The 26,594-nt window shown below is 56.2% G+C and overlaps 8 protein-coding genes across 8 annotated transcripts; 4 read left to right on the top strand and 4 right to left on the bottom strand.

Moving 5' to 3' along the window:
- Nucleotides 1-1,264: 1,264 nt before the first annotated feature.
- Nucleotides 1,265-2,437, top strand: PHYSODRAFT_517512 (hypothetical protein; the record flags this gene model as incomplete). Its single annotated transcript, XM_009534537.1, has 1 exon — nucleotides 1,265-2,437. The coding sequence occupies one exon, from the start codon at nucleotides 1,265-1,267 to the stop codon at nucleotides 2,435-2,437; it is 1,173 nt and encodes a 390-aa protein (XP_009532832.1).
- A 4,354-nt stretch (nucleotides 2,438-6,791) lies between these two features.
- Nucleotides 6,792-8,301, top strand: PHYSODRAFT_317545 (hypothetical protein; the record flags this gene model as incomplete). Its single annotated transcript, XM_009534536.1, has 3 exons — nucleotides 6,792-7,263; nucleotides 7,296-7,895; nucleotides 7,955-8,301. 3 exons carry the CDS (start codon nucleotides 6,792-6,794, stop codon nucleotides 8,299-8,301), a joined length of 1,419 nt encoding a protein of 472 aa, XP_009532831.1.
- A 1,115-nt stretch (nucleotides 8,302-9,416) lies between these two features.
- Nucleotides 9,417-11,003, top strand: PHYSODRAFT_515963 (hypothetical protein; the record flags this gene model as incomplete). The annotated part of the gene is made up of 2 exons (XM_009534535.1): nucleotides 9,417-10,046; nucleotides 10,191-11,003. 2 exons carry the CDS (start codon nucleotides 9,417-9,419, stop codon nucleotides 11,001-11,003), a joined length of 1,443 nt encoding a protein of 480 aa, XP_009532830.1.
- A 730-nt stretch (nucleotides 11,004-11,733) lies between these two features.
- On the bottom strand, nucleotides 11,734-12,585 carry PHYSODRAFT_517628 (hypothetical protein; the record flags this gene model as incomplete). The annotated part of the gene is made up of 2 exons (XM_009534534.1): nucleotides 11,734-11,832; nucleotides 11,908-12,585. The coding sequence occupies 2 exons, from the start codon at nucleotides 12,583-12,585 to the stop codon at nucleotides 11,734-11,736; spliced, it is 777 nt and encodes a 258-aa protein (XP_009532829.1).
- Nucleotides 12,586-13,429: 844 nt separating this feature from the next.
- PHYSODRAFT_304113 (hypothetical protein) lies at nucleotides 13,430-13,780 on the bottom strand (the record flags this gene model as incomplete). Its single annotated transcript, XM_009534533.1, has 1 exon — nucleotides 13,430-13,780. The coding sequence occupies one exon, from the start codon at nucleotides 13,778-13,780 to the stop codon at nucleotides 13,430-13,432; it is 351 nt and encodes a 116-aa protein (XP_009532828.1).
- Nucleotides 13,781-17,334: 3,554 nt separating this feature from the next.
- On the top strand, nucleotides 17,335-17,685 carry PHYSODRAFT_304112 (hypothetical protein; the record flags this gene model as incomplete). Its single annotated transcript, XM_009534532.1, has 1 exon — nucleotides 17,335-17,685. The coding sequence occupies one exon, from the start codon at nucleotides 17,335-17,337 to the stop codon at nucleotides 17,683-17,685; it is 351 nt and encodes a 116-aa protein (XP_009532827.1).
- Nucleotides 17,686-18,225: 540 nt separating this feature from the next.
- Nucleotides 18,226-22,077, bottom strand: PHYSODRAFT_515423 (hypothetical protein; the record flags this gene model as incomplete). The annotated part of the gene is made up of 3 exons (XM_009534531.1): nucleotides 18,226-18,885; nucleotides 19,021-19,134; nucleotides 19,270-22,077. The coding sequence occupies 3 exons, from the start codon at nucleotides 22,075-22,077 to the stop codon at nucleotides 18,226-18,228; spliced, it is 3,582 nt and encodes a 1,193-aa protein (XP_009532826.1).
- A 438-nt stretch (nucleotides 22,078-22,515) lies between these two features.
- Nucleotides 22,516-22,782, bottom strand: PHYSODRAFT_336919 (hypothetical protein; the record flags this gene model as incomplete). Its single annotated transcript, XM_009534530.1, has 2 exons — nucleotides 22,516-22,684; nucleotides 22,733-22,782. The coding sequence occupies 2 exons, from the start codon at nucleotides 22,780-22,782 to the stop codon at nucleotides 22,516-22,518; spliced, it is 219 nt and encodes a 72-aa protein (XP_009532825.1).
- Nucleotides 22,783-26,594: the final 3,812 nt, after the last annotated feature.

The raw sequence follows: 26,594 nt of genomic DNA, 5'->3' as shown, positions 1-26,594 counted from the left end.
CGGGCGACGTCGAAGGTAGTCTCCGGTGAAGCCGTCACGGAAGCTCGCAAGGGCAAAAAGAAGCTGGTCAAGCGGCCGACGGCAGGGACCGGCGGCGAGGCACCACGGAAAGCGGTGGCCGACGACGGCCACGACTCCGACTCCGACCCGGAGGACAAGGCGCCGGCGCCGCCTGCGAAGAAGCCGCGTAAGACTACGACTCCAGCGAAGACGAAGCCAGCGAAGGCCGCGACGACCTCGAAACGTGCGGTGCCGACGCCGAGATCCGACAGCGGCTTCGACCTGAGCTCCTTCATGGCCTCCTTCTCGCCCGGCACTGCGCTCGAGGCGACTGTTGCGACCCCCAACGAAGCCTCGGTGGCGACCGACGACATCGCCCCTCAGGACGGCGTTGCTGTTCGTGCGCAATTGCAAGAGCTGCAAGATGAGGTGGAACGTCTGCGTGCGCTGGTGGACGGGCAAGGGCTTGCTCAGCTCCATGTCGCCGTCACGTCACGCCTGCATGCAGACCCCTCGGCTCCCACGGCTCCTAACAACAAGGGGGAGATCGGCGCGCGAGCGGAAAATTTTCCGTGAGAGCACCTGTTTTGCCCTTCGTCCGACCTCTTCCACCACCGGAACACCGACTTCACCAGGTAACCACAAGGGCACCAGCGGAACCAGCGCCGCTTGCGCTGGCACTTTGACCTTACGGTCCGGGTCGGCCATACAGCCACCTACAGCTATACAGCTACCTTTGACTATACAGTCCGGGTCGACCATACAGTCACCCACGGCCATACAGCCAGTGCCGGCCATACAGCCGGTACACCAATTAAACCATATACGTGGAGCGTCACCTCTCACTATATCACAAGATGTTAGGTGTCCATTACCACGTGGGAGTGAGTTGAGAAGCGCTGCGACTCAGCCGGCCTCGCGGATAATCGGCTCGCCGGGGTCGGCATCGTGTACCCCGGACCAAGGAAGTACGGGCCATCCTCTAGAAGAAGCCAAGTTACGCAACGATATCACGCCGCGGCCAAGCTACCTGCGCCCCGTCGTCAGCGTCAAGACCGCTGCAGGCATGCACCTGAACGCCCGTGCCCGGAGCGATATACTGCGGATGTCTCGGAGAGCTACTCTGGCTCAAGCTATGGCAAAATATGGCATCGCACTGCCGCCGGACAATTATCCGCTGTCGCGACCAGGCGCGGCGGGACCCGAGTTCCTTCTGGACACCCCGTTGCAAAAGGCGCTATCGGAATATGCACGACAGTCGGGCATGATACTACCAGCCTTTGTGGAGCTGGTGCGCGGACAGACGGCTGATGACTACCGTCCTAACAAGAACCTGGTCCCAGGCGTGCTGAACGAAGTATGCAAAAGTTACGCACATCTGGAAGAGCTCCAGAGAATCGTGCAGGGCGGCGTTGAAGTTCGGCTAAGCAAGACACCTCCACGGCAGGTACAGCGGCCACCAAATCACGGGTCGGCGCGAGATCGCCTTAATGTGCTCCGCAAGAACATTCGCAAGGAGCAGGATGCTGGGCGGTGCCTCGTACTCGACCGCGATCGACTCAAGCAATGGCCCGAGATTATTATCAGCCCCTTCGGGGTGGTGAACAAGGGCAATGAGGACGCAAACGTGTCGGGTAGGACGATCCACGATCTGTCATACCTCGAAGGCACTTCCATCAACGACTACACGGATCAGGACAGCATCACCAAGCCGGAGTACACTCACTGCGACGCGGTGGCGGCCGAAATCCTGAGGTCCAAGCGCGCTCACCCAAGGGTCCGGGTGTGTGTGATGGCTGGTGATGTGGCGTCTGCTTTCCGCAACATCAGCATTCACAGCAACAGCGTGTATCTTTTCGGCGGCCACATCGAGGAGGACGATGTCATCGTGATCGAGCTCGCTGCGCCATTCGGTTGGACTGGATCACCGGGTTTCTACGAGATTGCTGGTGGTGCTGTCGCTTACGTGCACGGTTCACACACGACTGGCGAGTACCCGGGTGGTGTCTTCAATTATCACTGGGTTGACGACCACATCAATGTGGCTGCGGACATTGGCACCTCCTGCGAGGACGTTGATCGGTCCCTACGGTACGCTATGGCAGCAGTCCTGGGAGCTGACGCTATCAACACTAAGAAGTTCACCGACTGGAACACGCGCCAACGTGTACTGGGCCTCATGTTCGACACGGTGGCGGAAACGGTCTCGATACCAACGGAGAAGATAATCAAGGCACGCAGTATTGTGGCGGCTGCGTACTCTGCTTCATCACTTTCAAGGCAAGCCTACCTGTCGCTGATGGGTAGCCTCCGGCGCGTCGCAACATGCATCCGTGCTGCACGGCCGTTTCTCCAGCGTCTGCGCCGACACGAAAGTTATCTTCAGCGGTTTCAGCGTGTCCCGATTACGCCGGACATGCAACAAGACCTGATATGATGGTGGTGTGTGCTCCACACTCCCCGCCTGAACGGCGTGTCGCTGGAATACTTCAATGCTCTCCCAGTACCCGATATTGTAGTCGAAATGGATGCGTCCGATTATGGCCTCTGCGCGCTGGATGTATCATCGCAAGTGGCCCTCACGTACCAGTTCTCGGACAGCGAGCGTGCCTTGATTGCGGCTTTTAAGGATGGCACGCCCAACGGCTTCGATATCAATGAGGCGAGGCCGATGAAACCTTTGTCGCCCAGGGGGGGGGGGGTTCGTATAGCGCAGCCCAAGACTGCTCCCAAGAGGTAGACCCAGAGAAACGACTTGAGAGTCAACAGCAAGAAGATATACCCAGAGATTCGCAGCCGCAAAGCTTTAAACCCTGAGAATCACACTCCTTGGTTGGCGTGGGTACCTTGTGTAATCCCTGTCGGCTCGTTTGTCTTCGACGGAACGGCACTCCACCGGTTGAAAATGTAGCCTCGAAGAAGTGCGGGAGCGCACGTCTACTTCAGAACGCACCTCCACACCAAAAGGCAACCCAGAGAATTAGATCCCTTGAAACCCAGAATATCACGAATTCAGGGTCCAGGATTTCAGTCAACTCTGGGACTTGGAACTCAAAAGACACCTTACCCCAATGCCCTCCTAGCTCGATAAAACCAACAAATACAGAGTATACAAACACTACAACTAGCCGTCACTTATTCTTTTGGACCCTTGGACGGTGGGTCACACACACACTAGGCTCACTCGAGTCTGAAATTCAGGGACCTAGCTCCCCTGAGACTCACACAAACGCGCACCACCTCCAATAAAGGAGGAAAATACAATCACTGTCAGTTACCTTTCCCTTCACACAAGCAGTCAATACAAAATCCTGGAGGCGACTACCTAGCACCCCAGAATACCCTCTGGAATGATATGAAATGGGCTACGACGAGCACAGCAAGTGACCCAACTAGGATATGGAATAGATGGATCACCCTAGGAAGCTCAAGGCCGTCGCTGGTCACCACCTAACTGGACTTGAGTTTTGATGGAGCCCACACAGACGGCTGTCCTTCGCCGTTGATGTGCCCTTAGCGTCCCGCGGTCGTAGTCTCGGGTCCTCCGGATTTCCGTCGGCAGGCTTGGCCGAAGTCACTTGCGCAGTACAGGGTAAAAGGAACTCTGTTTGGTTTTTATCAGCTACTTCTCTCTCTCTCTCTCTCTCTCTCTCTCTCTCTCTCTCTCTCTCTCTCTCTCTCTCTCTCTCTCTCTCTCTCTCTCTCTCTCTCTCTCTCTCTCTTCTTCTTCTTCTTCGGGCAAATAGCTTCTGTTCACTATGCTTGGGGTCAAAATGTCTTGTCTTGAGTATACCTTGGGATCAGCGGTCCAAACTTGCGATCGGCTTGCGAATCCATTGTCGCACGGCGTCGAAAGTGCCAATAGTGGGTCCTTAGACTTGGTTTAGTATGGTGCAGAACTCCCTCTCGACTCCTCAAAAGTATCCAGTCTGTGCATCCATGACGGTTCTTCAAGGTCACGCATCATTTTGATTGCAGACTGGCTTCGAACTGACTCGAATCCCTGAAAACCAGGTGACACTCAGGGTCATCTTCTGAAATCCTGGGAATTCTGAGGAATCTTGGGGAACTGTGGGGATTCTTGGGTGTTGGCTCGGGAAACACTTAAGTTCAGTATAGAGAGTCTGGATTTATGGTCCAAACCCAGAGAATCATCTTTGGAACTCTGGGTCACCTGTACTCAGGGAGGTGAACTCTGGGTCATCGTGCGGCACTCTGGGTTTCCGTGCAGCACTCTGGGTAACAAGTCTGCTACATTGCAGGCCTGCGTGCATCTCCACAAAGCCACACTTTTAGCGGGTTTAGCGGCCTCCTGCGCATGATCACGGTGGTAGTGGGTTGATTCTCAGGGTAATTTGATCCTCTGGGGCACTCTGAGCCACTGCAAGATGAGGTGTACTCTGGGATACATTCTCCAGAGACACTTTCCGCCAGACTTTAGGCACTCATCGTAAGCGAAAGTCCGCGGCTGGACTGAGTGTTCTCTGAAATTCTGGGCGTGCACTCCCAGGATTCACACTTCCAGCCAGTTGGGCCCATCTGCGTTCAGACGCTGGATATTCATCCCGAGAAATCACTTCTCTCCCACAGTCGCCATCCATGTCACACGGGTACAGCCGCGCCGTACCCAAGTCATCCACCAATCAGCATCCGATACAAACTCCAGGTCACAGAGGTGACGGCACATCGTCGGCAATTTTCTGGGGACCGCCTCGTGTCATCAACTTTCGGGAGCTGCTCTCGTGCGCTTTCGCGGTCCACGCATGGGGACGCCGGTGGGGCTCCGGTGCCTCGCGCAACGATCGCCCACGCCACGTTCAATTTCGCATCGACAACACTTCTGCGGTCGCATGGCAAAACAAGCTCGCGTCCTGTAATTCACGCGCTCAAGTGATTATCCGGCTACTTAGCTGGTGGGAGACTTCGTTCCAGCTTCGGTTTTCGGCGTCGCACGTGGCCGGCTCTGACAACGAACGCGCCGACGCTGGCTCCCGCATTGCCGCTAACCCATTGTATGCGGTCAAATTCTCGTCACTAACTCCCGGATGGTCGCAGGTGTCGCCGACAGTGGATATTCAAGGTCTGATCGATATCTGGCAGAGTATCTCCGAGCGCACTCCGTTGCCGACCCCACGTTCGAGCAATACCGCCGAGCCTTGACAAAGGGACGACCTGGACGTCCCGCCAGGGCATTGCTCCCTCGCTTTTGGGCATGCCTCTCGCTGCTCAAGTGCAGCACATCTCGGATTTTATTCTCCACGTCTTTCGGTATGCCTTCGGGTCCGGGGGTCCCATTCGCAGGGACTCGATCATGGCCGTGCTCATCGGTGTTCGGCACTTCTTCGCGGCATCCGGCCATGACTTCCCGATCGCACACCCGCACATTCGTATGCTGCTCAAGGGCATCAGCCGTCTCGATTCACCTCCGCGCCGGAAAGCACCAGTGTCAATCGGACTCCTCGAGGTGTGCTTCCGCAACCTTTCAATGACTGAGCCCTTCGAGCAAGCCCTCTGGGGGTTCATGTGCCTGGCGTTCTTTTTCCTCCTTCGGCGGTCGGAAATCGTGGCAATTACTGGCGGATCGTTCATGTGGTTTGCTGTTCGAGCTCAAGACATCGCGGTTCTGGATGCGGAAGGCCAGCCAACCCTGTCCCCATCGAAGGCACAGTCGGTGTGTATGCGCCTGATCGGCTCCAAGACAAACCAAGGCGGCTCTCCTGCAACGAGGATGTTGTCACGCTCGGGACACCCATTCTTGTGCCCCGTGTTTGGTGCCTTGATCCTTCTCCAAGTCCGGAAACACCTACCCGCTGATATACCGGCTGCAGTGTACCTGGACCGCTGCGGAAAACCGGCCTGCATTGCGACGGATGATGTGTCAGAAGCTATCAAGCGGGCGGCAACCAGCGCTGGCGAAGACCCACGCTGTTTCAGCTCCCATTTTCTACGAGCGGGCGGAGCAACCCACATGTACCGAGCTGGCGGATGCACTCACGATCCAGTTTCACGGCCGTTGGGTTTCCGATGCGTTCAAGACCTACACCAGACTCTGCAAGGAGTCGGTTGCTACTCTGGCGGCAAACATGGTAACAGGTCCGCGGGGCGATTCGACGTTGCATTAGTGGGGCTGATTGCACGACCATTTGGGGGCACCGCTCTCCTCGTCCCTTATCGGACTGAGCTGATGGTCATCGCATAAGCTCCCATTAATGAAACTTCGTTTGACCCCCAATGTAGTGGAAATTGCTGTTTTTCGTAATTTTCCCAGAATTGTCGCGTGGCATTACCTCACACAAAATCCTTTAGCTATCCCAGCCTACGCATAGCTCTCGTTATATTTTAATAGGATTGTTTCGTATGCGTTGAGGCTTCCTGTGAGCGGTGAAGTAAATAGCCTCGCTAGCCTGTGGAGATTTCTAGCAACCCTGGCCTGTTGTTCAGCCAGAGTTTTCAGGAACCGCCCAGTGAAGCAGCTCCTCCGCGCTGCATACCGACGGAACCATTACTCACTAGAAAACGTCCAATGTTTCTCTGCAGTGGCCCGGGTGGGACGGGTATTAGAAGTTCCACCGGTTTACAGTACAGTGTATCGTGGTCCACGTGGACGGTCACGGTGGACCAGAGAAGTAGATCTCAGTTCTGAGATCCCTGTCCACCGGGACTCATCATCGAAATCGCCTCTGGACCAATGCATTTCGCCATTTGCATCTCACGGAGGCATAGTGTGGCAACGCGAAAACGTAACACATTGCATTACGTCTCACGGAGCACCCACCTGCGAGGACTCCGCCATGTTCAAGCGCATCGCCGCGGCCCTCACCGTTCTGGCCGTCGGAGCGCAGGCTACGGACCTCAACTCCAGCAGCTCCCCCACCGACCTGAGCGCCAATAGCTCGAGCAGCTCAAACAGCTCCAGTGACGACAGCTTCACCGGCGCCGGCGACCTCATCTCTGGTCTCCCGGGCATCCCTGACAACTATACGGCACGACTCTTCTCCGGCGCGCTCAACATCGACAACGGCGGCGAAGGCTTCTACTTTTTTGCCGAGTCGCAGAGCAACACATCCGAGACGGACCCGGTGATCCTGTGGCTCAACGGCGGTCCCGGCGCCAGCTCCCTCCTGGGCTTGTTCACGGAGCTCGGCCCGCTGCTCATCAACGACGACGGCACGACGCTGCGCACGAACGACTATGCGTGGAACCTGAACGCCAACCTGGTCGCCATCGAGTCGCCTATTGGCGTCGGCTACACGTACAACGCCAGTGGCATCTACTCTTCGGGCGACTACGCGCAGATCTGTACAGCATGCTGCAGGTGTTCTTCGGCAAGTTCCCGTGGCTGCGCGCTAACGAGTTCATCATCATGGGCGAGAGCTACGCGGGCGTGTACGTGCCGCTGGCGGCGCAGCGCATCGTGGAGGGCAACCGCGCCGCGAGAAACGAGAGCGAGATCATCAACCTGACCAAGTTCTCGGTCGGCAACGCCGTCAACGAGTTCTCGACGCTCAGTGCGCCGGCCTTTGCGTACCACCATGGTCTGATCTCGCCTGAGGACTATTTCGCCGTCGCCAACGTCTGCCCGGTGGAGCTCCGTCCCGGCGAGGCACTGCCGACGAACCTGACGGCCTCGTGCAACGACGCGCTGTCGACTTTCGACAGCACCATCTCGGGCCTCAACCTCAACAACTACGACATCTACAGCGACTGTGTCAGCGGCCAGTCGTCCGGCTCCATCGGAGAGATACTCGCCGAGCTGCAGGGTGCGGCGCAGGAAGTGAACCGCCCGATCCGCATGACGCTGGCCGTGTGCATCTCGTTCGACGAGCCCAACTCGTACTTCAACATTGCTGAGGTGCGCGACGCGCTGCACGCGAACCCGCTCGTGCCGCAGTGGAGTACACGTCGGCGACATTTCCTCTCGCGCTCGTCGCCGGCATCTCGGACGAAGCGGCAGCCACGATCCTCGCGAACAAGGCGCTCTTGTACACCATGGACATCGACGAAGTGGTGACGCCGGTGTGGTCGTCGCTGGTGGAGAGCGGTGTTGAAGGCATCGTCTACCATGGCGACGTGGACATGTCGTGCGACTTTATCAGCGGCCAGTGGGCCGTTCAGTCGCTGGGTCTGACGCGCGCGGCCAACAAGACGGCGTGGACTTTGACGGACTCGGACCAGATCGCGGGCTTTGTCGATGACTTTGGTTCGATGAAGTTCGTGACGGTGCGGGGCGCGGGCCACATGGTCCCGGAGGACAAGCCCGCCGAGGCGCTGGCGATGCTGAACCAGTTCATCCTGAACTAAGGCGGCGGAAGCCTTAGCGCTGCAGACCGTTCACAATACATAGATTTTTGCTGGTCCATTGGGCGTGAGGATCATGAGCCGACTTGTAACGTTGCATTGCTCAACGTCGTCTCCGTGGAAGAAGAGGAAGAGCTCAATATATGACCACGACGATTTGTTCTGCGACGCGCTCTTCTTGGAAGACGATGACGCCGTGTTCCACACGGCACTAGCGTTTCTGGAGAGCGACGGCGTGATTTCCCAACAGAGCCAGCAAAACCAACAAGGCCAACAAAACCAGCAAAACCAACAGGAGCTGCTGGCGGCCAAGAATGAGATCCTCGCGCTAAAGGGGAAGGCGATTGCACTGGAAAAGGAGCTTACCGAGTTCAAGGGTGGTTGGCGTAAAAACGTGTACGTACCCGTCCGGTATATACCAGTACTACTAACCTTATCGAAGCGCAGGTCGGCAACCGTGCAAGTGCCATCTTGTTGCGTGTACTATCGCTCCCAGCAAATATTGACCTTAGCTGTCAACATTAACACCTTGGCGTCCACCGCAGCTCCCTTGAAGTTCACCGCAACCCACTTCGTCCGATGAATATCTGACCGTTGCCGTCTGATAGTCGTTGGCGACCAAAGTTCCCTTGAAATGTGCACTATTTGCTGTTCAAGGTTACACATATTATAACTTCGAACTCCTTCTGAACTGGGGTCTCTGCTTGCCTTTACCGGCGTGGATATTCGAAGTGTCCAAATACAGGCAGGTTTTAACGTGCCTACGGCCTTTCTTCAATCTGCCCATGGGTTTCCAGAGCAAAAGCTATCGTGCCAAGTCCTCAACTGTCAAGATTCTGTAGAGGATGACGTTATACCCAAGGCGCAATAGCAAACGTCATATTTGACTTATGGTAAATGTTGATTTTGGTATAAGCTGTTCACCTACTTTTGGACAGATCACTCGGGCCACCAGGCCAGAAATACATCGATAGCTCAATGAAGCAAGCACAGCAACTACTTTGAGCTGGTTGAGCATGATCCTTCCCTTTGATTCAAGCCGCGTGGTCAATGCCGACGATGGCTGCTACCGGATTGTTGCGTGGAACGGGACTCTTCCCGCGTTTGACCCCCTACCGATGGTCAAGACAGTCTTGTTGAGCCCAAGCGCCTTAAGGCAGTTCAACCGAATCGCTACGCGCCTAAACCCGTTCCTGGGAATTCTGGGAATTGTTGGTCTTTCAGCTCGAATCGCGACTTTCGCGTCCCCGGTCTCAGTTGGATGTATCCTTGCCCCGATATCCGTCTTCCTGCAAATTCTCGGATTGGTATTGGCACTATCTCACATGCGCACTGGTTACATGAAGATTCTCGTTTGTACCTTCGACTTTTGGTTCTTGGAGACGGCCAACACATTGTGGGCTACGACATTTTGCGCCGTTCTCAATGATTCTCGGGTGGTTCTCGTGCTGTTTTGCTGGGTAGACTTTACGTTTTGGCTCCTAGAAGAAGCCTACCTGCGCAACTCGCGCATGATTGTCGGTGTGGCGTTCATGCAGTGGACATTTTACGTGCTGCTTACGGTGTTGCTGTCACTGGAGCTTGTCGATGGGGTCCAGCACTACGAATTGATCACAACTGGAGGGAGAACGCTTTCCACTAACGACGTTTTAGTTAACTCCCTCGTAACGATGACGATGCTTTCGCTGCGGAATGTTTACCGTCGATACCGACACCTCAAGCAGCAGAAAAGTAAGCAACGAGTATCGGTGAAATCTCTGGGGTACAGATGCAAAATTGCGTTAAATGTTGTAGGGACCCAATTCCCTTCAACTTCCGACAGTATTTCGCTGCATCAAGTGCGAACGGCAAGAAATCATTGGTCATTCACCGAGAGACACATTGTGCCTCAGGAGATGAACCGATATACTAAACGTCCACTATTGCAAATGGTGCTAGCTGCGGAATCCTTTCGCGTTGACCCTCGCGACACCGTGTGGCCTCGAATTGGAGCGCTTACACCCCTTTCAGCCTGGCAACTCATCGCTGTACATGTCTGCGGCACAATTGGAGGCGTATTTGGCGCACTCTCCATCTTTTTACCGAGGAGTGCTACAGGTGCTCCGGTCAGTGCCGTAGGTGGACTGATAGCGAGTGCCATTTACTGTGGAGTTCACACATGCTGCTCTCAACGCCAATTACTCAAGCGCGTCCTCGCGTCTTTCCACTTTTTGTTCCTTGAGCTTCAAATTATTGCTGCGGGCCTGTGTGTCGCCGATATGTTCGGGTGGAGTTGGATACCTACGTGCGGTATGGCCTCGAGTTTGCTCTTAGGTTTCCCAATAGGTTTCCCAATATTGGCCTGCGACGCGCTAACTCCAGTCATGAAGCATCGACTGCGCTACAAGCACTGGATCATTATCAATGGAATTGTGAGCTACGTCTCGATTCAAGTTGTGATTCTTCTGGATGCGTTGACTTGGGGAAATATGGAGCTGCGTGATCGAGTTATCTTTGACTTTACATATCTCGGTCGACAGGCCAAATTTTGTGTGGTACCGTTCTATCTGAGTCGTATCGTCACCATTACGATTTGGACTGCCCGTAATGGCTTTGTTGCACTCACTCGCCCGGACGATAGCGCCCTCATAATGCTGCGAGGGGAAGTGGAGTTCGACTATGAAGGGTGGAAGAAGCAGTTTAATCTCGGCCCTCGATTGGGATGATGTTTTCGTGCAGCGATATGTTTGCCGGTATCACGTTGTGATCAGGGCTCGAACCACAGAATAGCTTGCTCAAAGCTGACGCCAAGCAGCTCAACTGCATTTGGTTCATCATGTTTTGAAGTAACTCGATAACTCAATGTTCGTTGCAAGAGATACCGTAATGCCAACTTAGCAAAATTATAATGCGGCAACGAGCCGTTGTACTTACCACATCTTTACCCACCTCGTTTTCAGCCGAATTAGCGCGAAGTTGTGTAGCAAATACAGCCAGTATAGCGGTGGCAATGATCTCTACCTTGTGGACGCTTTGCAATACCCATGCGGCCAAAGTATGGTAAACAGTGCCGGTGTTTTTCGTTGATACCGTGTAATAGATTCCAACATGTAAAGGCAACAACTATCCTTAGCCCTCCTCTTCATATTCATGTAATCTTGGCGGCACTCCTAAAGACTCGATTGTGAACTGCATACAGTCGAGAGGATTTTCTTCTCGACTTACGTGGTAGTCGAACGTCCAGCAACATTTCTTCCAACAGTTAGGACTTGAGAAAGATGGGTTCTAATAGTGCTTGGGATAAATAGACCCTTTCATTGCTTGTTACAGTCCACCTAACACAAAGCTACGCTACGAACACTACGCTACTTGACAACACTTTCACGACATTTAATCCACGCCTTGACCACAAACTTGGACACTGACCCATTCACTCTTGACCAGAGAGCGACGCACTTAGAACTGGTAGCTGAAGTTGGGGCGCTGCTGCTCCTCGTTCTTCATGAGCAGCGACGCAATGGACGGCAGCTTGGGCGACACGTTGCCCATCTGCGGCTGCGGGCTCATGCTCGCGTACGCGTTGCGCGGCGACTGCGCGTACGCCGTGGGCGTCGGCAGCTGGAAGTGCACGGCGGGGCTCGTGGTCTTCTCGGCGGCCGCGGTGGGGGTGGCCATCTCGCCCATGGGCGAGCACGGCTCGGTCAACACGAGCTCGAAGGCGGCCTTGCTGCTCGGGCTGGCGGGGCCCTTGAGGATCGTGAGCAGCTTCGATCGCTGCTTCTGGAGGTGGTCGTTGTACGACAGGCGCTGGGCCTCGGACTCGCAGCAGCGCAGCGCCTTCTCGATGGACCAGATGCTCTTGCGCAGGCCGCGGATCTGGCGGTGCGGCCAGCGCGGCACGCCGTTCTTGCGGCAGATCTTCTTCATGAGCGTCATGCAGATGCCGAAGATGTTGGCCACCTCGGCCAGCGGCTTCTCGAAGTGCGGCCGCAGCATGTCCAGCGTGATGGACTTGGAGGCGTTGGGCAGCGCGCGCACGCGCTTCTTGGACGGCGACTGGGCCGGCTGCATGGAGAACGACGCGGCCGGCGAGGCCACCATGACCGACATGGACTTGTTGTGCATGGGCGAGTAGCCGAACGTTGCGCGCGACGGCAGCACGCTGAGAGGCGGCAGGGCCATGCGCTCCTGGGCCGGGTTGATGGCCGGGCTCGAGTAGCTGGCCGCGTGCGGCAGGCCGCCGAACCCCTGGCACTGATACTGCTGGGGCTGCATCGGGAACGAGCGGATCGAGGAGAACGTGGACATGATACTGTAGGAGGTGGAGTCCTGTGTGTCTGTCCGCTAGGCGACCAAATGAATAATGAGGCTGCTCTGGGAGACCCGCAGCCAAGCCGCGCCATGAGAGCGGTCGGACCAGAAGGCAGTGGCTCTCTCTCGCGGAGGCGCCGACAGCAGGCAGCGGAGACAGGAAAGGCAGGGGCAGCGAATCCGATCCACAAGCTCCGTCAAGCAACCAGCGCGCACAAACCGGGCTCTTGTCACTTGGGGATCAGCTGGGATTCCGGGTGGATGACAGCTTCCAGCTGGTCGCGCAGGCTGCAGCGGCGCGAGTGGAGCCCCAGCGGCTCGACAACACTACCGAGACGCGGCCTTACCACATTCGTGATGGCCCATGGCGCTCTTCGACCGTTTGTTGCGGCGGCACATACGGCCGGCCGTCGCGGAGACGGACACGATGGCACCATGCTGTCAATGATGGCCCGCACCCCGAAGAGGCCGCGCGCGACGGCCACCTACCTTACCTTGCAGGCTGGCGAGCCGACGCGAACCGTACACGGGTCTTATGCACTCTGCGACTTTTACATGCTTTGGGTCACGCTCGTGATGCATGGGTGCCCGACGGCAAGAGCAAGAACAACGCTCGCCGAGTCGCGACGCTACGTGCTGTCAACAGCGGTCAGAAGCGTTGTCCGCGAGCGAGACAGAGGCAGGCGGGGAGGACCACGAGAGAGCGAGTCACCGCTGCGCGCGTCGTGTTGAAGGCAATTTTTGAGGCGTTGGCCACGACTGACCGACGGCACGATCGCCGAAAGGAGCTGTCGGCTACGCTGGATATTCCGGTAGCGGCCCGGCCCCAGCGGTGGCGGTCCTAGCAGGACGGCAACCTCTTTCGAGTCTCGGAGCTCGGAGGCCTTCGCTGCATCCTCCTCAGGCCCTGAGGCTCAGGGTGGCAGCCAGACATTGAAGCCAAAGCTGCACCGCTCGGTCGGTCGCTCTGACCTCGCGGTGGTCTTCGGCCGATTGAAGCAGCCGATGAAGACTCACGATAGACGCCCGCCTTCTCTTCTGGAGCAGCCACGACCAACTGGCGATTACCATGCCCCCCGCCGCGATCAATCAAGCGTCGATTCAACGCATGGCCAGCGTGTGCTAGTGGCGACTTGCGTGGCCGGCCAAGCGGAGCGGCGTGCCTCTCGGAGCGCTGCCACCAGGTAGCCATCTGGCCAGTCAACGGACACTGGCTCCACCGGGGGGACCAGGCGTCCGCCGCCGCTCGACGACTGCCGCGATTGAAGCGGGGGAGTCATCGAGATGGTGAGCTCTGCCTGCTGGACGAGGGCTTGCGGGCAAGCTGGCGTCTTATGCGGCGCCAATGGAGATCTTGTCTCGCCATTCCATTCCGACTATGCTGACACGCTTGGTGCAAGTGTGTGTACATTATAGCCCCGACCTGTCCGGCTTGGATGCTGCTCGAGGTCCTCGAGTCGAGGATACACTGATCTGGGCAGCCCAGACCGGTGAAACTTTGAAACTTTCGCGGAGACTTTGCCCCACCATGTATCCGTTCCTGAGCTCGGCGTCCGTATAACCAGCTGGATGTTCAGAAGGATGAAGGTTGAAGCACGCGTCAAGTCTAGCGCTGCGTTCTGCATCGTGCGTTGTGGCGGGCCTCTTCGTCTTGGCGTAGAGATACTATTGAGCCCGAAGCTTTACGATAGCTTGGGGGATGAAGGTAGGTAGGTATCTTCTTTTGGGTCTGCAAAAGCGCTCGTCTTATCCAGGGCTATCCAAATGCCTGTTGTCGGCGGAAGACCACCTCCTAAAAATTGTCCCTCGACATCGGCTTCTACGCGTGAGCACGCACGACGTCCGGGTGGTTGCACCCGCTGCGGATGCGGCTCCGTATTTCGTAGTAGCTGAATGCTTTACATGTCCTTTGTCTTGTAGATACGGGCGAGCTATTGCCTCATGGTAGGTTACTATGCATGTACTGTATGGATATTGCAGGTTATCGCGCGTAAATTGGCCGCGTTGTTTTCGCACTCATCTCCTCGTTCGCGGCGGACTTCGAGTGGCACTGTGCCTGTGCAGTCAAACGCCAGGGACATCCGCATTTCATGAAAACAACACAAAATGCTACAAGCGCACAGCGACGCAGACAGTGACCGTAACCTCGACCGCATAGCCACCCAGGTGAGCCCACCCGCTGGTGCTCAGGAGAACGGAAGCGGACAAGCAAGAGGCTTGCTCGCTGTCTGCAGCGCTGGCGCAAGCGCTGCAGGAAGCGCACTCCGAGCGCGACAACGCGACCAATGTAGTGATGTCGAACAGCCGTCTGCGTGGACACTTCCATCGCATCGTCGACAGATGTGCAAACCACGAAATCGGATTCGTCTACACGCGCTGACCAAGATGTGAAGGGTCTCCAGACTCTGGAGTCCAGAGCGCAGTCTCGCGTTAAATGCCTGAAAGGATAACTGTAGATACAGCGCCGCTACTGCAGAGCTTTCAACGAGAAAGAGTTAGCGGCAACACCAATGTGGATATTACATATACCTGGCTTACTAGCAAACCATCTGCGCAAAATATATGTATTGCAAATGCTGCGTACGACTCGATATGAGTGAGACTCATGACCCGAAGCCGGGTATGGTTCGCACACGCAATACAAAGTGTAACTAGTTGGTCGTATCTTTCGTTGAGTATGTCAAGCGCTTGGAGCAGCTCTTTGCTCCCGCGTCCAAGCGAGGGGGAGCTAAAATGGCCTAAAAATATTTTCGGATTGTTTGGGATTGTCCTTTTCATTGCTTCACGAGGCTCTGATCGACGGAAAGTAAGGAGAGATCCAGTATTAAGCCGGTGCGCTCGATCCAGGTGCGTCGGCTGATCTCGTCATTGCGAACATAGTGACATCACCGCAGCTACGAATTTCTCCTGTGACTTATCTCTAAGCATATTGATACGTAATTACTGATCAAATACCGATTCTTGCGTACTATAACACCCTAGCGAATCATGGTTTTCATCGGTCCTAGAGAAGTTGTCTTGGTCTCACGGTAGCAGGTCGCTGGTGTCTCCATTATACGGGACCGTCCCTGGGCACTTTCCGACCCCGACGATGGGCTGATTTTCCCAGACAAACACATTTTCGAGTCCGAGTAGTATTGGCAACAATGTATCGCGTGAAGTCGATAGCAGGTAGGTATGGCTTGATTCTATCGAGTCAACCTTCCCGTACCGAAACCTCACCCAGTGACAGCATTGGGCTGTACAGAGGGTGAGGTCGCGCGGTGGATTAAAGCATGGAGGTGTATGCGTCGGGTTCTACTTACCGTGCACGATGTCACCATGAATTTGAATTTGAATTTGTTGCGGTTTAGTCGGCTACCTACTCCCGGAGACGCGCACTGCTGCATCTCCGCCTACGGTGGTCACATCGCTAGATCTCTAGGATACGAGTCCGCGGTAGGCGCCCAACGATGTGAGACTCTACTTTGGAAATCTAACGCTGGGGGCGCGGTTCCTTTCTGATGGTTGCCGCGCTATCGAAACCGCCTCTCATTGCTTCTTCGAGTGTGAGCCCGTCCAGATACTGTGGCAGACGCTGTGGTCAGTCCTAACATTCCTCGCTTGGGCTTCTCATTTCGGCAACATTACCAGCATTTCTATCACCGATCGGCGAGTTTCATTTCGTCAGCGACGATATAAAGACAGTTTTGCGCCGTCTGGGTTTCCCCGAAGGCATCGACGCCGATGATCTCCCTGTAGCTACGCCTGTATGGATCCCTCAGCAGCCAGCTCTACGACAAGACTATATCCTGTTAATCAATTATATTCTCTCTATCGAGTCAATCTTCACTTTTGAGTCTCACTGAGCATAATGTTGATGCAACTTCAACTTATCATGATTTATCAATCAATTATACTTCAAAATTGTATAGGATAAATTGAAGTTGAATCAATGTTTGTGGTCAGCCTTTTTCTCGCGAAAGGAACACAAAGAGGGGCAGATACTCAACCACCCCCAACCTTCTAGACAAAGATGCCTACATGAACAAGTCGCAGCAGGTGCCCGCATTCTACGAAATACGGAGCCGCGTCCGCAGCGGGTGCAACCACCCGGACGTCGTGCGTGCTCACGCGTAGAAGCCGATGTCGAGGGACAATTTTTAGGAGGTGGTCTTCCGCCGACAACAGGCATTTGGATAGCCCTGGATAAGACGAGCGCTTTTGCAGACCCAAAAGAAGATACCTACCTACCTTCATCCCCCAAGCTATCGTAAAGCTTCGGGCTCAATAGTATCTCTACGCCAAGACGAAGAGGCCCGCCACAACGCACGATGCAGAACGCAGCGCTAGACTTGACGCGTGCTTCAACCTTCATCCTTCTGAACATCCAGCTGGTTATACGGACGCCGAGCTCAGGAACGGATACATGGTGGGGCAAAGTCTCCGCGAAAGTTTCAAAGTTTCACCGGTCTGGGCTGCCCAGATCAGTGTATCCTCGACTCGAGGACCTCGAGCAGCATCCAAGCCGGACAGGTCGGGGCTATAATGTACACACACTTGCACCAAGCGTGTCAGCATAGTCGGAATGGAATGGCGAGACAAGATCTCCATTGGCGCCGCATAAGACGCCAGCTTGCCCGCAAGCCCTCGTCCAGCAGGCAGAGCTCACCATCTCGATGACTCCCCCGCTTCAATCGCGGCAGTCGTCGAGCGGCGGCGGACGCCTGGTCCCCCCGGTGGAGCCAGTGTCCGTTGACTGGCCAGATGGCTACCTGGTGGCAGCGCTCCGAGAGGCACGCCGCTCCGCTTGGCCGGCCACGCAAGTCGCCACTAGCACACGCTGGCCATGCGTTGAATCGACGCTTGATTGATCGCGGCGGGGGGCATGGTAATCGCCAGTTGGTCGTGGCTGCTCCAGAAGAGAAGGCGGGCGTCTATCGTGAGTCTTCATCGGCTGCTTCAATCGGCCGAAGACCACCGCGAGGTCAGAGCGACCGACCGAGCGGTGCAGCTTTGGCTTCAATGTCTGGCTGCCACCCTGAGCCTCAGGGCCTGAGGAGGATGCAGCGAAGGCCTCCGAGCTCCGAGACTCGAAAGAGGTTGCCGTCCTGCTAGGACCGCCACCGCTGGGGCCGGGCCGCTACCGGAATATCCAGCGTAGCCGACAGCTCCTTTCGGCGATCGTGCCGTCGGTCAGTCGTGGCCAACGCCTCAAAAATTGCCTTCAACACGACGCGCGCAGCGGTGACTCGCTCTCTCGTGGTCCTCCCCGCCTGCCTCTGTCTCGCTCGCGGACAACGCTTCTGACCGCTGTTGACAGCACGTAGCGTCGCGACTCGGCGAGCGTTGTTCTTGCTCTTGCCGTCGGGCACCCATGCATCACGAGCGTGACCCAAAGCATGTAAAAGTCGCAGAGTGCATAAGACCCGTGTACGGTTCGCGTCGGCTCGCCAGCCTGCAAGGTAAGGTAGGTGGCCGTCGCGCGCGGCCTCTTCGGGGTGCGGGCCATCATTGCCAGCATGTCCGTCACCCAAAGTCCCTCCCACCGCCTGCAAAAGACTCGTCACAAGTCACGTTGAAGTGGAAAGACGTGTACAGTTTCCAACGCTGCATTATTGCAGGTTATAGCCTTTTCATTAGTGTAACTGCACTGCACTACTGTTGTCGTTGCACCAAGTTCCGCATACTGAGCGAGTCGATCTGCATCTCGAACGCGTCGATATTATCTGGCAATCCGCATAGGGTATAAGCTGCCAGCTCGCGGCGCGTTGGCCACACCGGGCCACAGCCTTTGTCGGCGCCCGAATAGTACTCAAGACTGAGGTAGCCCTTCTCAGGGAACCCGCCGTCCTTGAGCCACGAGTAGTTGAGCTCCCAGCCTGGGATTTTCTCGTCTCGACTCCAGCCGAAAGTTTCCCTCTGCCAGTTCTCACCCGGTTCATCGATGGCGAGTCGCACTAGCGCCTTGGCCACCTCCCGCTCCTCGTAGCGCGCGAGAGCAAGCTCGTAGTAATTATCGGGCCATAGTGGGGTCAACACATTCAGCATCCCCAAACGATACAGCGCCTGAGCAGCTTCTTCATCAGTGAGGGCGGACAAGACGCCACTGAAGTTGTGTAGATCCGTGACTCGATCGAAGATGGTGCAGACCAAGTCGCAGCGGGAGGTCGAAAAAGCTGCAGGCCACACACTCAGCAGCCTGATACCCTGCTGTACTGTGATCCAACGCGTGGATAAGCACCACTGAATGTTGAATAATAGTCGACGCGCAGTGCAGACGTTCGGAGCTACAGGGATTGCAGGTGTAGCCACGCGCTCAAAACCGCTTTCTCCATCCATTGGGCTCTCGCTGCTGGGCTGCGATTGTGGTTTCTCTTCAGTACTAGGAGAAGAACTCGCCGGCCGAGAGGTAACGTCACCGTGAGCTTCATCCTCGCTGTCGATCTTCACGGGAGTGGCATCCTCGCCAGGTAGAGGCGTTAGTTCAATGGACCGAGTTAAGCCGGCTCCGTACTCAATGTAGTTCCTCAGTGTGTGCATCTTTTCGTACTCGTCGAATGTTTTCTGCGTAAATGGACGTTGAGGGGGGAATACAGATTCTGCAGGGATAGACACTTGTGCCGGAGTAGACACCGAGTTCCTTTCCCCTCGTGTATTCTTTGCCACTTTTGAAGCCGAAGGAGCTGGTTGTGTGGCTACCCCCATTCCTGGGCCCATGCGATCGAGCTGACACAGCTGAAGCATTTGCTCGAAGCGCTTGGTCGAGAGTGGGTGGCCTGGCGCGCGTCCGATCTGAACGTAGTCGAGCTCCAAGTAGCCGAATTTTGGCGCGGTATCCAGGAATTTGGGCTCCAGAACGAAGGATTTACCATGAAGCACTTCGTTTCGGAAGCCGTGGTAGTTGATGTGCTGGCTCGTGTCCTTCATGCCTCCTTTCTTGCGTAGGAACGCAGTCCGATTACTGTTCTCCACGAGCTTGCGTAGTGTTATCCGGTCCATATCGTTGCTCAGATCAATACGATAGTGTCCCGAAGCCAGACCGAGCATGGGCTGAAGCGCCTGACCCATAAGATGCTGTACGCGCAGTCGATCAGAGGAGCTGAGGTTGTGCTCCATCAGAGTGTACGCATTGCGAGGGTCCACCATATGAGGTAGTAGCGCCATAACGGCCTGGGAGGGATCGCACACGTCGCGTACTGCTTCGAGGAGCAGCTGAGCCTCGTGGGCTTTGAACACGAGACCAGTCTTGGCCATAAACAACATTTGGGTCTTGTTCTTACTCGACGATATGTTCTCAATGAGGCGCTCCACACTTGCGTCTGACTGAGCGCTATCGTTACCCAACGACACGTGCAGATCTACGAAATCGAGCTGCAATCGACCCTCAGCAGGAATCTCGAATGGTAGATTAGTCTCCACATCTACGCACTCGCGCGAGAAGCCACCGTCAATTTCGTCCAGGTTGAAGCTCTCCATTAGCTCCACAAACTCGTCGATCTCAATCGTACCAGTACCATCCAAATCGTACAGCGCAACATAGCGCGGTACATCGTCGTCGCGGAACTGCAGCCCCAGCTTTCGCATGCCAACGCGAAGTTCCCTCTCATCGATAAACCCCGAGTTGTCCTTGTCTAGCTCATGGAAGAGCTCTTTAAGTGACGCTCGGTCCAGTCGCCGTGATATCAATTCACGAGCACTGGGGGCTTGCACATCGGTCAAAATGCCAGCGGTTTTAAGCAACTTTCGTCTCGCTTCGAGACCCTCTTGAGTCTCTCGCAGCTCAACGCGGATGTTGCGGCGCTGCTTGTTGATCGATGAAGTGTGGACGATAGACAGGAACTTGCAGCCCTGCTTCGTATTCGCAACGCGTAGCAGCTCCAGCGCAACAGCGCGCTCGTACGGAATCTCCATGTTCAGGTCGTAGCTTCCGGTGGGATCTGCTGGGTCGAAGGACCCGTCACCGTCTCCGGACGCGTCAAAGTTACACCCTTCGAGGGACACCGACAGCTTCTTCTTGTCTGCACACGCGGCAGCAGCGTGTATTAACGCTCGGCCGCCCATACTACCGAGCGGGTTACCACCGAACATCAGTTCTGTGAGCGGTAGAGCGATATTGATCTTGAGCGCGCTCGCGATCGCAAGCGCTCCTTGAGCCGGGATATTGTTGTGACTCATGTTCAGGCGCTGTAACGTGGTGTTTGATAGAAGCGCGTCGCCTACAGCCTGCGCTCCTGCGTTGCCGAATGCGTTATACGCCAGGTTCAACTCGCGTAGCCCCGAGTTGTAGGCCAGCGCCTTCCCGATATCCACAGCACCTGCAAGTCGCAGGTAATTCCACGACAGATCGAGAGACGTGAGCGTACTGTTGATGCTGAGCATTGTGGCTAGAGCCTCGCCGCCCGTGGTGACTGAGGGTCGAACAACGTTCAAATGCTCGCTGCTACCCACAGAGTTTCGTGACACGTCCAGCGTTTGAAGAGATTTGTTGGAGTGTAGCGCTCGCGCGAAGGGGACAAGCTCGTCGTCATCTACATCAGCGCTGGCAAGGCGAAGGGTCTGTAGTCTACAGGACGACGACCCCAAATACGATGCAAGTGCGTGGGCAGCATGGCTGTCCACTTTGTTTTCCGATAGATCGAGATGATACAGATCCGACTTGGTCACGACCACATCCACGAGAGCTTGCAGTCCTCGGTCCCGGAGGCGATTGTTGCGCGCGTTTAGGCCTGTAACCATGGGCAAATCCAACAAACAGGCAGCGAATACGCACGCGAGATCGTCGCCTATGGCCATGTGCGAGACGTTGATTTCTGGAGAGAAGTACTGGCGTATGACGAGTCGGATGCACGGTGGCAGGTCGCGCTCGAGACACAACGAGGAAAATTTGTGCCGCGCAGTGAACGGATCGCCGCTCAACACACTGCCGACTCCATTTCGTTGACTCGAATGCGACAGCGAGCTGCCTATATGCTGCCTGTGGGAGCTATCACCGTTGTTGATACCCTCAGTGGACAAACTGGGCACGGCCGGATTGTTGTCTTCGTCCCGCGCGCCGTGCAGGGGCCTATTTATCTCCTGTTCCGCCAGAAACTCGCTCAGAGGCTCGACCGAGAAGTATTTCTGCGTTGCGAGTTGCCGGAAAATGGCGTAGCAGTCGGTCTTCGCAGCTTTGCCGAAGTACTTGGCCTTGGTCTCAGCGTTGACGGTGACGGCCCGTTGCGAGACGCTGCGGCCACCGCGAATTGGAGTTGCCAAGTTCAGCAATAGAGAATCGGATTGAGGCGACGCAGGCAGTGGAAGCTTGCTCAGACGCAGGAACTTGTTGCTAGCTGACTCGTTCTCGGATCGTTTGGCGCGAGCGAGCGCCGGGAGACTCCGCCGCAGCTCCGGGTCGATTGCCCAGTGTTTGCTGATGCGAGAGATGTCCCACTTGTCCCGCTCCCGCTCCGGTGACGCCGGGATCGACGGGTTGCTGTTCTCAGCTGGAGGCGCGTCCTTGCCTGGCATGACACCGTAAGTGCTCCAAAGCCACGAACAGCAACAGCACTACACTACATGTAGCTATTTCGAGTCGCGTCGTTTCGTGCGCACAATTGTACCAATAGTCGGGTACATATTGAAGTGAACCTCCACCGTTTCACAGTGAAAAATAAATAAATAAATAAAACGACAAGAGCACCGGGCATGCATTAACATTTAACGCTGCTGGTACGTGTAGCATCACCATAGACGCCCCCAACTCATCGCATCTCGGATATCTTGTGCGTCAAGCCACGTAGGGATCTGTGTCACCACGCGAGGGTAATTCCCAAAATACGGAGTGCTGGGGAAACTTTTGACATTTTCAACCTTTTGCGACCAAACACGGAGTTGTGGGAAAACTTATTCCCAAGACCAGCCTATAGAATCGTAGAGGTAGCCTTCACTGCAGAAAACACCAGAGACTCAAGAGCCCACGTGCTGGCGCACGCCGCTCCGGACGCGCCGCTGGAGAAGACGCTGGCAGTCGCCACCATCATGGACTTCACCACGCCATTTGTCTCCTGCAGCCACCAGCGTCTTGGTGGCCAGTAGCTCGCTCAGGGAGGCCACGGTTGGCGAGTCCAGCGAGTCCCTGGTGTCAGTGTCAGGGCCGAGGTTCGAGCGCACCACGCTCTCCTACTGCAGCAGCACGGTTGTGGACAGCAAGGCACCGGAGGGTGTGCCGTCCATGATGGCGGCGACTGCCAGCGTCTTCTCCAGCGGCGCGTCCGGAGCGGCGTGCACCAGCACGTGGGCTCTTGAGTCTCTGGTGTTTTCTGCAGTGAAGGCTACCTCTACGATTCTATAGGCTGGTCTTGGGAATAAGTTTTCCCACAACTCCGTGTTTGGTCGCAAAAGGTTGAAAATGTCAAAAGTTTCCCCAGCACTCCGTATTTTGGGAATTACCCCACCACGCGAATCCTGTCAACTTTGCCAGTTCCAGAAGGGGGTGGCCTCCATAAATTGGATCCTTGTCGCGGGCTGCGAGTGTACATGTATCTGCCGAGCCATCCGCTGAGCGGCAGCAGATTCTACAGGGACGAAGACAAGCCTCGGGTAGTCAAGACCCACAGCCCTACTGCTGCCAGCTTGCCTCGCTGTAAACTACTTTTGATACATTTCGCCGTGCTGATTGGCTGCTGTCCTTCCATGCGGCTTGACGTGCCGGGGACAAAGCACGCCAGCGTGCTAGCAATGCTGGCTAGCGCTGACAAGCAAAGCTTGTGGTTGGCGGACCCTCCGGATATTATATGGCTATTGAAGCGCCGTTGCCGCATCACCGGCGGCAAAATGACGTCTTGGTCTCCAAAGCGTAGATACTGAACGGGTCATGCTGCCCGTCTGAAACTCATTTGGTTTCAGTATGAAACCTGATCTATCGCCAACGTAGCGTCGTGGTCCCACACATAGCACCGTTGTCCCTCGTTGGTGCGGCCCTATCTCAATATTCACGTTGTTTGTGCGGACTTTATCGAGGGGCAAAGGAAAGTCTCTGAATGGCGTAAAATTCAGACTCGGAACCGTCGCAGACGTCAGCGAGGGGTGGGGGCACGCCTTCCTGATGGTGCCGAAACTCCACTTTGGCGGGCGAGAGTGCGCGCACTCCTCTATATTCATCGCAGTGCTGAGGCGAGGCTGGCCCGCTGTGCACCTCCCCCGCGAAGGCAGCAACGCAGCAGCGGCGGCGGCCTAGCTCAGCTCAGCTCATTGGCGACCTTCGACTTCGACGGCCGGAAACTTCAACACCTTAACCGTCTCAATTGTTTCTTACCTAAAAAGGCAACAGCAACAAGTTTTCATCTAACCCGACCGAGCTCGTGCTCCGAAGACGAACTTTTCGATCTAAAGCGACAGGGGCACATGTACGAAGGAATGTCCACCCCACTGGGCGACAAGATGACGTCGCAGCGTCCTCGCATGTCCGACTCAGAGGCCAAGACACTGTCCAACGAGAGCCGACAGTCGGTCGGCCACGGCGCGCCACGAGATGATGACCAGGAGGACCCTCAGCGCATCCCCATGATCCCGCTCATGGGCCAAGGCGCGGCCAAGTCCGTCGCGTCCAGCGTGGTCTCGCGGCTCAGCGTGGGGTCGCACCTGTCGCTCAACCAATTGGCGACGTCCCACGCCGGTCAACTGCGCCGACGTCCTCAAGCGTCCATGTCCAGCAAGAAAAGGTCCTTCTACCACGGAGCCAACGGCAGCGTCAAGCTGCGCGGCAAGATGCCGCACGTGCCTCGCCACTGGCTCAACGCGCGCTTCCGCCACAACACCTTCTTCGCTCGGCGGCTGCTGCACACGGGGATGCCGTTGGCGGTCGTGCTGGCCGCGGGACTGGGCTTCTACTATTTCTACAAGCCCCACAGCCTGGTGCTGAACGAGGAGCTGGCACCGGAGGAGTACGGCTTCATGCTGCACTCGCCAAGACTGGTGTACACGTTCCAGGCGTCGAGCTGCGAGAACGTCGTGGGGTTTTCGGCTCTGATCTACCACACACTTCCGGCGGTGATCTTGCTGTGCTTGCCGGGGTCGGGGTGGCGGCTGTTTGAGCCGTTCAAGCGGGAGGAGGAATCCACGCCAGGGATTGGCGCTCCTGGTGCGCAGTTGGACAAGACGGACGTAGAGACTGGCAATGGAGGGATGGATCTGGACGACGACGAGCAGGACAACGGAAATCTCACCAAGATCAAGCGGCGACTAGTGTTCCAGTTCTGCGAGTTGGTGGCCGTGCTGCTGCTGCTGTTCCAGGCGGTCGTGGTCATGTTCTTCCTCTACATGTTCTTCAAGGGGGGCGTCTTCACGTGTGATATCCACGCGGTGCAGCTCTTTGCGATCGTTAGTGTGGTTTGTTTCGTGTGGATCTTCACGGAGCTCCAGTACTTCGCGCGCTTCCGTGAACACGTTAAGATGTTGTTGGGGGCCTTCCAAGAGAGCGACCAGACTGGTGACGTCCGCAACCACGTCATGGATCCGGGTGTTGATCAACTTATGAACCAGTCCGACAAGGCGCTCGCAGTGGTGCGCAAGCGTCTCTATAAGGCCACGCGCCAGGGCGATCTCCGTGAAATGCGCGACATCTTGGACTACGCCGAAGCTGCAGGTTTGACAAGCGAAGAGCAGGGGTTTCCTCGCAAGTGTTATGCTCCGGCGTCACTACTGTTGGGCTTTTTCGCGCTGTCTCGCAAGAACCCGGTGCACGTGGCGGCTTACCACGGCAACATTCGCGCGTTGGAGCTGCTCGAGTCTCGTGGTTTCGATGTGACTGCCATGGACAAGTTTACTCGGGTGCGGTTCTCCACCGGCGATCTCTTTTGGTACTTTGCTCGCTTCTTCGTTGCACGACCTGGAGTTGACGGAGGCGGCGCTGATGAAGAATCGGCCGCTTCAATTTTCCGTACAACTTTGGTGACTCCACTGCATTGTGCGGTGTCTACTGGTCAGTTGGAAGCTGTCCGGTGGCTATTAGCACGTGGAGCCTCAGCTCGAACTCTGGCATTGTCGTCGTATCGCTCGGATCGTGTACCGCCACTTTTCCTGGCCGAACACCCGGATGTTGTCCGTGAATTGCTGGTGAATGGCGCCGATCCATTGGCAGTCCCGGATCCAGGCTTTATGAACACGCTGACCGCGTTGCAGCTCGCGTATTTGCGCGGAAACTACGCCGTGGCACAGGAACTTGAAGATTGGGGCGGCGATGTGGCGCTAACACCTTTCCACTCCGCTGCCGGTCGGAATGATGTGTTAGCTGTGCGCAAATTCCTGCGGAAGAAGACCGATGTGGATTGCCTGGGCGAGTTGGGCTATGTGGGTCTCAACCGACGGACTCCACTGCACTGGGCCGCCATCAGTGGAGCACTGGAGGTCGTTGATTTACTTCTGGAAGCTGGGGCGGATCCCAACTTCCAGGATGCTCAAGGACGCTCACCGCTGCACTGGGCGGCTCGACTGAACAAGTCCGACGTGGCACGCTCGCTGATTCAGGCCGGCGCGGATCCGAGACTGGTGGACTTGAACTACATGACTCCGCTCATGTGCGCTGCAAGTGGACTGGATGCGTCTCGCGAATTGTTCGGCGTCCTGACTTCTGCTGGTGCAGATATCAATTATCAACTCCCCACAACAGGAGACACCGCGCTGCACATTGCGGTGCGCGAGGAGAACGAGCAGTCCGCATTGGCCATTCTGGCCAACGGTGGCAACCTCATGAAGATGAACATTGAAGGATTGCGTCCGCTGGACTGTACCACTTCAACTCGACTGCTCTTCGAGATTAAGCGTGCTGCCGGCCAGCGCGACGTGATGATCAGCTACACGCACTCGCATGCCGAGTTCGCCAAGAAGATTCGCAAGGCGCTGGAAGACGCGAACGTGACGACGTGGCTGGATTTGATGGACCCGAGTGGCATCGGTGGTGGCTCCGTTTGGCGTGAGGAGATCGCAAGGGGGATCACGAATGCTGCCGTTGTGCTGTGTCTTCTCACCGAAGACTACGCGGCATCGGA

The sequence above is a fragment of the Phytophthora sojae genome (genome assembly GCF_000149755.1).
Source record: "Phytophthora sojae unplaced genomic scaffold PHYSOscaffold_7, whole genome shotgun sequence".
Lineage (NCBI taxonomy): Eukaryota > Oomycota > Peronosporomycetes > Peronosporales > Peronosporaceae > Phytophthora > Phytophthora sojae.
The sequence above is the reverse complement of the archived record's forward strand: the minus strand, read 5'-3'. Positions and strand labels throughout refer to the sequence as shown.